The following is a 9897-nucleotide window of genomic DNA, read 5'->3' as shown; positions in this document are numbered from 1 at the left end:
GTCTATTATTGTTGAGTCCAAGATCTCTAAATTGATAGCCTTAAAAGCTTGAAAAACAGCTAAAATGCAGACACAATATTTTTCTTCTACTTGAAAACTTAATAAAACAGTAAAATTGAAGGCATATTCGTCTTAGAAGCGTCAATATCCTCTCTTTTTATATATTTTTCTTCAAATAATCATAATTTAGGTTTTGGTTTCACGTGCCACTTTAAAGGATGTATGTTTTGACCCTTTAGGTTGCAGTTTGAAAACCAATTCGTACAACAATTTGACAAAAAAAAATTAAAAAATTAGTTGATATTCATAATGTTGCAGAATTGGATTCTCGTATGTTCGATTCCAACATGAAAGAGTTATATATCGTTGATTTCATTCCTAAAATTTCATGGATTTACTTATATATTTAAGGTCTTGATAACAATTGTAAAACTCGTTAAATTTTAATAGTGAAATCATTGACATAACTTCGTAATTCAACCATGCAAATTCATATTGTTTTACTAGTGTAATGTAATGGTTTTTGATAAAGAAGTGTAGTGGTTACATTTCCTTTGGATGATGCTAACAAAAAGAACCTAAAAATATTAGTTTTTTTTTTAACCTAAAAGTATCAGTTAAGAAAACTTGAAACATAAATTTTATATCAAGAAAAATATTTTTTAAACCACTACAAAATTTGTATACACTTTTTTTTTTGTCAAATAACATAGTGTAATGTAATGGTTAAATTTCTTTTAGATGATGTTAACATGAACTTAAAAGTATTAGTCAAGTAAACTTAAAATAGAAATTTTATATTAAGAAAAATGTTTTTTAAACTATTAAAAAAATTGAATATACTGTTTTTTAATATGATTTTTCTACACATTTTTTTTTTCTTTCTAACCTACAACATAAGTGCATTCATTCTCCAATAAAACAGCGTAAGTGAAATTCATTCTATAAAAAATACGTAAAACATAGGAGCTCCGTTTAAAAAAGAAGTAAAATTATAGAAAGAGGAAAAACAGAGAGAGAGAGGGGAAAGAAAAGGCATTATTTGAGTTAACTAATGAAAATACTAATAATGTGAAGCTTAACTTAACTGAAGAAGAGGAGAAAGCAGTGTAATGACAAAAGTAACCTGAGTGACAGATAGACTCAGTGAGAGAGAGAGAGAGAGAGACGTTGAAGAAGAAGCAACCAACAACACGAGTGACAGTGAAAACACCATCACAGCTTACACTTTCATATCAATAATCAATCACACAACTGACATCTTAACTCACAAACTCTATTACCACTTTCCTCAACACATTTCCATTTGTTTTGGTTGAGATCGTTCCTCAGTTCTTATCCCTCTTCTACCTTTCTCCTTTACATACAAATTTCCTCCACTCACACAATCCTAATTCAATTCAATTCATCATGCCTGGTCTTGTATCCCCAGGTGGACCTCCGCCCCGAATCTCCTTACCCGAAACCCCTACTCAAAGATCCGAATCCTCCAAAACACCAACCCAATCACCCCTCCCTAACAAAAAACCACCCTCTCCCTCTCCTTCACGCTCCAAGAAAAAAACACCCGAAACCCCAACCACCAACTCTCTCCTCTCCGAAGCCTCTCTCGATAACCCAGATCTCGGTCCATTCCTTCTCAAAGTAGCCCGCGACACTATCGCTTCCGGCGATGGGCCCGCCAAAGCACTCGACTATGCCATCCGCGCTTCCAAATCCTTCGAACGCTGCGCCGTTGAAGGTGAACCCAGTCTCGACCTCGCCATGAGCCTCCATGTCCTCGCCGCGATTTACTGTAGCTTAAACCGATTCGAAGAAGCTGTTCCTGTTCTCGAACGCGCGATCCATGTTCCTGATGTTGAGCGTGGTGCCGATCATGCTCTTGCTGCTTTCTCCGGTTATATGCAGTTAGGTGACACTTTTTCGATGTTAGGTCAAGTTGATAAATCCATTTTAATGTATGATCAAGGACTTCAAATTCAGATCCAAACGTTAGGTGATACCGATCCACGCGTCGGTGAAACCTGTCGCTATTTGGCGGAGGCGAATGTTCAGGCGATGCAGTTTGATAAAGCAGAGGAGCTTTGTAACAAAACCTTGGAGATTCATCGTGCACATAGTGAACCTGCTTCTCTTGAAGAAGCTGCAGATCGGAGACTTATGGCGTTGATTTGTGAGGCGAAAGGTGATTATGAATCGGCGTTGGAGCATCTTGTTCTGGCGAGTATGGCAATGATCGCCAACGGTCAAGATAACGAAGTTGCTTCCATTGATGTGAGTATTGGAAATATTTACATGTCTCTGTGCCGTTTTGATGAAGCTATATTTTCTTATCAGAAAGCGCTTACGGTGTTTAAGTCGTCCAAAGGTGAAAATCATCCTTCTGTTGCTTCGGTGTTTGTTCGTTTAGCTGATTTGTATCATAGGACAGGGAAGCTTCGTGAATCGAAATCTTATTGCGAAAATGCTCTTAGAATTTACTCGAAGCCGGTTCCTGGAACTACTGCAGAGGAGATTGCCGGTGGTTTGACCGAGGTTTCAGCGATATTTGAATCTGTTGATGATCCAGAGGAAGCGTTGAAGCTTTTGCAGAAGGCAATGAAATTGTTGGAGGATAAACCTGGACAGCAGAGTACAGTTGCGGGGATAGAAGCACGGATGGGAGTGATGTATTATATGATTGGGAAGTACGATGAGGCGAGAAGTGCCTTTGAGAGTGCTGTGTTGAAACTGAGAACCAGTGGGGAAAGGAAATCTGCATTTTTTGGTGTTGTTTTGAATCAGATGGGATTGGCTTGTGTGCAATTGTTTAAGATAGATGAAGCTGCTGAATTGTTTGAGGAAGCTAGGGGAATTCTTGAACAAGAATGTGGACCTTGTCATCAAGATACTCTCGGTGTATATAGCAATCTTGCAGCTACTTACGATGCAATGGGAAGGTATAATTCAATTTCCTTTCTCTTTTTAACAATCTTATGTTTGATTCAATATTATGCCCGGTTTGGATAAACAATTTAGTTTGCAGCTTATAGTATAAGCCCCTAAGATAAGGTCTTGTTTATAAGCTATTTTTATAACAAAAAGATAAAATAAAGTTAAATTGTTTTCATATAAGCTATGAAATGTTTTCACAAGCTATTTTCGAGAGTTTATGAAAATAAGCACTTATGATAACTTGATAAGCTGTTTGAGAGAACTTATAAAAACAACAAATGAATGACCAACTTATGCACTTGTTATAAACTGTTTTAGTTAGTTCTGCCAGAAGAATTTCACTAGTGCTTATGTGTGGAGATAAACTCAAATAAGTCAATTTAAACAAGTCATATGTATTGTTTGATGTTAAATTAAACTCTTTTGTTGTGTGATGATATGATTCAGAGTTGGAGATGCAATTGAAATCTTAGAATATGTGCTGAAATTGAGGGAAGAGAAGCTTGGAATAGCAAATCCTGATTTTGAAGATGAGAAGCGTCGTTTAGCTGAGTTGCTGAAAGAAGCTGGCAAGACAAGAGACAGAAAAGCAAAGTCTTTGGAAAATCTTATTGATCCAAATTCAAAGAGGACAAAGAAGGAGAGTAACAAGAGGTGGCCTGGTTTGGGGTTTAGAATTTAATTAACCACGAATATTTTTTACACGTCTATTAATATTATATTGAATTGAATGCACATTCTGTAACATAGGATATCTTTGTATAGCTTTGGATATGTAATTTGGGAGCTTCCCTGATTTTCTGATATTTGCTTCTTGCTTCTGTTTTCTTTTTTTCCTCCTGTTCTTGGGTAATTGTTTTATTAATTGTGTTGTGACCTTTTAGATGTACTGTTGTCTTTTTCTGGATAATATTGAAAGCAATTTTTTATTCGGAGTGAATAAATTTTGATGAGTGTGTTTATTTCATCTCGTTGCAACTGTTCTTGCAAGATTCGGTTCTCATTTGTGCATGATAAAAAGGATCAAGTTTACTTTTGCTACCGTGATTTGTTAATAACATATACAAACAACACCAAAATCGTTTTCCTTAAGATTATTTGTTAATAGCATATACAAAACTGGGATAACCCGTCCCTAACTGGAGAACCAGTTGTGGTTCAGAAACAAATTCTTGGAAACCCTTCATTGAATGCCGTCGTGCCTCGATGATGGTGTGAAAGAAACTCCACAGCCTGCAAAACCTGTTTCTGCTCTTTGTTACTTTGCAATTCTTTGTCCTTGTTGAATCTGCTTCAGGATTCTTCTAATTCAAGGTTAATAGATCCTGATACATATATGAATCATGTATGCGTGATGTTTTTTATAAGAGCAGTGCTATTGATCGCGATTGGAAACATAGCAAATTTAACAAGAACAGATTGTAACCGTTAGATATGGCATATACACAATACATGGGCGGGTGGCAAAAAAGAGTTGGAGAAGGGTATTATAGTTTGAATAGTCGTGATGTTTTCGTGATTATATTTCTCGGGAGAAGTAGCATGATGAATGTAAAGGAATATGAAAATTTCTTTTTTGACATAGAAAAGTTCCTGTTGACACAAGTAAATGACCAAATTACCCCAACGGTAGTTAACTGTCTCTGGCATATGTGCCGGCAGTTAATTGCCGCTGGCTCCTCAAGAGACAGTTAACTGTCTGCCTCTGGCTTTGCTGCTTTTTATTGTGATTTTACGCGTTTTGGTCTAAAAATCAAAATAAATCGAAACTTATTCAGAATTCTATGAAACTTTACAGACCCTCTATATATATATTTTTAGAGCTGTCTGTAAAAAACCAGATCAAAATTCAATTTCTAGGTCGACGTTTTGATGTTTTGGTTTCTTGAGTTATTGGCGCATTAAAAATTCATATTTAATCCATCCGTTGTCGAAAAATTATAATTTTTTGCGGGAAATGTTTTTTTTTATGTTCTTAATATGTGTACAAAAAATAATGAAAAAATTCAACCTCTATATAACTTTTCCGGACGCGCACTTGGAAAAATATTGCAATTTTACGCGTTTCAGTAAAAAATATTACTCGAAATACTAAGAATATTTTCAGATCCTCTATATGTATTTTTATAGAGGTGTCTGCAAAAAAACAGCTCAAAATTCAATTTTTAGGTTGATGTTTTGATGTTTTCGTGTCTTCAATTTTAGGCGCGTTAAAAATTCATATTTAATCCGTCCCTAGTCGAAAAATTCAAATTTTTTGTGGGAGATGTTATTTTTTTGTTCTAAACATGAGTGCAAAAAAGCGTGAAAAAGTTCAACATCTGGGACACTTTTTCGGACTCGCACTTGAAAAAAATTGCGATTTTGCATGGTTCGGTCGAAAAAATCAAAATAAATCGAGACTTAGTCGAAATGCTACTAAACTTTATAGACACCTCCATAAAAATACATATAGATGATGTGCAGAGTTTCGTAACATTCCGAATAAGTGTCGATTTTTTTTATTTTTTCAATTGCGATTTTGCGCGTTTCGGTCGAAAAAATAAAAAAAATCGAGACTTATTCGGAATGTTACGAAACTTTTCACATCATCTATATGTATTTTTATAGAGGTGTCTGTAAAGTTTCGTAGAATTCTGAATAAGTTTCGATTTACTTTGATTTTTCGACCGAAACGCATAAAATCATAATAAAAAGCAGCAAAGCCAGAGGCAGTTAACTGCCTCTGGAGGAGCCAGCGGCAATTAATTGCCTCTGGAGGAGCCAGCGGTTGTTAACAGCCGCCGCTTAGCCCAACGGTAGTTAACCACCGCTGGGGATAATTTGGTCATTTACTTGTGTCAATAGGAACTTTTCTATGTCAGAAAAGCAATTTTCAAGGAATATCTTACATATCTATTGTACTTACTTAGGAATTGCTAAATTATTGAAGTTCCAAACTGTTATGTATTTGCCTAAGGCCCAAAATTCAATATATATTAGGCCCAAGAACGCTCTGGCCCAAACATAGAAGCCTCAATGGCATATAACGGGGACACTGAGCTCAACATTGTAAAGAAATTGCTCTTCTCCCTTTTGTTTTTGCTCATTCATGTGCCTACTTGAGTTAACTTCTAGAAAATGTCCAACGTAAAAAAGTCGAGGGTGAGTTAACTCACGCTGGACATAATCAAGGGAATGATCAGTTTTAGAAGAGATGAGCAATTTTCACATTGTAATAGTCTTTCTTTAACCATTCAACGACTCCATGTCCGCACGCTATAAAAGGTACCCTTCATGATGAGAAATGATATTTTGACAACCACTTTTTGACAACTTTTTGACAACTTTCTCTCTCATACTCACATGATGTTGTTATCCTCTCTCTTCCTTTTTCTCTCTCCATTGTTTTTGACCAATACGAAGTGAGAAAAACAAGGTTGTCAACAAAGTTGTCATCAAATGGATGTCAAAATATCATTACTCATGATGAGAAATGATATTTTGACAACCACTTTTTGACAACTTTTGGACAACTTTCTCTCTCATACTCACATGATGTTGTTATCCTCTCTCTTCCTTTTTCTCTCTCCATTGTTTTTGACCAATAAGAAGTGAGAAAAACAAGGTTGTCAACAAAGTTGTCATCAAATGGATGTCAAAATATCATTACTCCTTCATGATATCATGATGGTACACAACTTCTGTCATTTCAATGCCTCTCATTCATACTTTCATACACTTATAAACTTGTCCGTCAGAGTGCTTGCAGTTGTAGATACCCTTCACTTTGCATTTTGACAGTCTGCTGCTTGACAAACCAATATTTTTTAGGTGGCATTTAACATGGGAAAGTATAAAACTTTCCCACCATGGGACATTTGGTTTTTACGGTTAGATTAAAGAGGCACACTGATCTTATTATAGTCTGCCCACATCATATCTCTTTACACTTTGTCTTCAACCTCACTATCATCTCTTCCTTTTCACCACCAGCAAACTCAAGTCAACACTCACATCATCATACTCTTAAAAAAAATAGAAAATACAATTTCATTATCTTGTCAAACCCAAAAGTTATAGAACCTTATCATTGTTCTAAATCAAACCAGTTTTAACCCATTTTTGAAATCCATTCATCTTCAACCCATTTTCCTAAATCCAATAAGCTTCAACATTTTCTATGGAAGCTTCGGCAGTCTTTTTCTATGGAAGCTCCAATAAGCTTCAAATCACAAACAAAAGTTACATTTATTTATTCTTCAAATCAATGGAGTCAAAAAAAAGAATGATTTTTAAGTTTTTAACACATGATGACATTACATGTTGAATAGAATGATTTAAGGTTTAATTCCAAAAATATATGATTTTGTCGATTTTTCCAGATTTTAGGGTATTGGGGTTATAAGTGGTTTTTCTGCAAATTAAGGCATTGTTTGTTGTGTTTGGGAATTGAAAATTTGAGAAGAAAGAGATTTTGATGATGGACGGTGATAAATATCTGGCAAGTGTACCAAAAATATATCGAAGTAATAAAATTTATAAGTTCGTATCCACAGGGACTGTTTCAATTTCTACTCGGCAAAGACGTTAAAATTAAGGATGTATTAAATTTATAGGTTTGCCCTAGGCAGTTGAGTTGATTGCATAAAAATAATAAATTGCAAGTAAATAAAAAATGGTTGGAAGTTATATAGAAAACAAATGATTAAGCCGGTGAATCCGCTATTGCTTTATATGAATAGTCTACCTCTCTTTACTCTCAATTAATATTCATTCTTTACGACAAATTAACTAAGTGGTTTTGATCAATCTCTTGACTCAAAACCCTTTCCTAAGTTATAACCCTATTAATCTCTTAACCAGATTGAATAACCGTGGAAGCAAAGTCGGAACGTTAATTTATGTATCATAACCCTCAATTTCCTATCTCTAGGTTCCTAGTGTTGAGTTAAACAGAATTACTATTTCAGGATTAAAAGCTAGGGCTAGTAGTCATTCAATTCCTAAGATCAATTCATGTAATTGCAGGAAGCTAGGGCTAGTAGTCATACAAACAATCATATGAAAAGCAATCAACACAAATAATTCTGAATAAAGACTGAATAACATTGATTATAAAGAGAGTTCAACTACTGGTTCATATATTACAATAGGTTCATCATGGCTCAATCAAAGGAAATTAGCTACACATGATCAAAGAAATAAACAACATAGTAAAGAAAATAAACCGATAGAATTCCGTCGTCGTCGGCGTTGCTCCTCAGTTTATATCCAAACGGTGCTGTTGTTGTCCTCAAATTTGCATGTGCTTCTTGGCGTGATGCGTGCGGCTTCTATTTGTTTTCCAACCGTGATTCAATTATGCCAAAACGTGAATCCCTGTACGGCTCACTTTCCCAACGTGAATGAATATCTGCGGCTAGTTCCCACTCTTATATTTATATGTCAATAAGTCATTGAAGCCTAATTCTCCTCTTGCTTTTACGGGTCAGTAACAATACACTAGAAGCCCACTTATCTTTTTGTCCCATATCTTTTATTCACACCACTCAAAAACACTTGTTCATGTGTCAATCATAATTAATTCATACGTGGCAACAACTTTACTTAATCATCGTGGCACGTTTCATGGTTCATCGTGCCACGAAATTTCCAGAACGTATCAGTGAATTCCACATCCTTGCAACGTGCCACGATCCTTGCTCAACGTGGCACGATTCTTCTTGTTTTAGGCAAATTTCTATCTTTTCACCAATTTTCTTCTCTTGGGCTCTTGTTCCTGTTTTAATCTGATTTCACCATGAATTACAAGTAATTGACTCTCTAAATGCTATAAAAATATCATAAAAAGACTCTAAAAATGTGGAATGACGGACTGTCATCACAACCCCCAACTTGAACCATTCCTTGTCCTCAAGGAATCTACTTGCAATATTGACAATCGACAGTAAAATAACAATTACCTGATCAAGCGATAGTACCCAAAAGTTCAACACCTTACTAGCTAAAGATGAGCTAGTTTGACTTGTTAGCAACCACCAATTCACAACTCCACGCAACAATATGAAAAGGGTTCACACACAGTCGACATGCAATCTACATATTACCATAAGCTTGAAAAGTTTCTAAACGTCAATCAAAATCAATGTCAATGCACACTTTGAGGTCTTTAAAGGTTATAACGGGGCTTAGGTGAAGGTGGGATAATATTTGGATAAGTAGGCTACACAAAATTTGAGTTAGGCACTCCTACGGATATTAAAGCATAGATTCAATCCCTCATTCACCCTTTGAAACAACAATTTGTAAAGGTACTAGAGAACATTTGTAGCTTGTTGGGACAATCGAGATTAAAGTTACTCAGATTTTCAATGTTTTGTCCCTTTTTCATTCTCTTCTTTTTTTTTTCTTTTTTTTTTGATACACCATTTTTGAGTGTATATACACCATTTTCCAGTGTATTTTTCATGATATGTTCTTTCTTTGTTCTCTAGTACCCCCACCCCCAACTTAGTTGGTTGCTAATTCCAGAAGCAACCCAAAACTTAATATTTAGCAACATTCTACAATGCCTAACTCAGAAAAACAATACGGGACAAATCCTAAAAGTCTCTAAGCTTGTAATGCAGTTTGTCACCGAACAAAAAGATCTAAACCTACCGGCTCAATTTGGCTAAAGAAAGGATAATTATTCAAATATAAACAGGGTAGGCTTCAAAAAGGCTCACAGGACCAAGCACTTTGCCTTAGTGTGCTAATGACAAAGATTAATCGACAGTAGAGAAACAATGCAAGTTCTAGAAATGTAAAAGCATGGAACACTCTATATAAGTAAATTGAAAAAGAAAATTTGGCCATGAACCTTACATTTATGATATCTGGGAGTTGTGACTACCTATCTTTAACTGCGGTACACTTCACCTTTGAAACACAAGTCACTCCTCCTTTTGAACTTTTGGAATACCACTTGAACAAGCATTT

General features: G+C 35.4%; 1 protein-coding gene across 1 annotated transcript; it reads left to right on the top strand.

Moving 5' to 3' along the window:
* Positions 1 to 1264: 1264 nt before the first annotated feature.
* On the top strand, positions 1265 to 3901 carry KLCR1 (Tetratricopeptide repeat (TPR)-like superfamily protein). The gene is made up of 2 exons (XM_085706235.1): positions 1265 to 2939; positions 3382 to 3901. Exons 1-2 carry the CDS (start codon positions 1411 to 1413, stop codon positions 3614 to 3616), a joined length of 1764 nt encoding a protein of 587 aa, XP_085562361.1. The 5' UTR covers positions 1265 to 1410; the 3' UTR covers positions 3617 to 3901.
* Positions 3902 to 9897: the final 5996 nt, after the last annotated feature.

The sequence above is a fragment of the Medicago sativa genome, chromosome 4 (assembly GCF_051527215.1).
Source record: "Medicago sativa cultivar Bolivia chromosome 4, Bolivia_mono, whole genome shotgun sequence".
In the NCBI taxonomy this organism is placed as follows: domain Eukaryota; kingdom Viridiplantae; phylum Streptophyta; class Magnoliopsida; order Fabales; family Fabaceae; genus Medicago; species Medicago sativa.
This window is presented reverse-complemented; position numbering and strand designations above follow the sequence as displayed.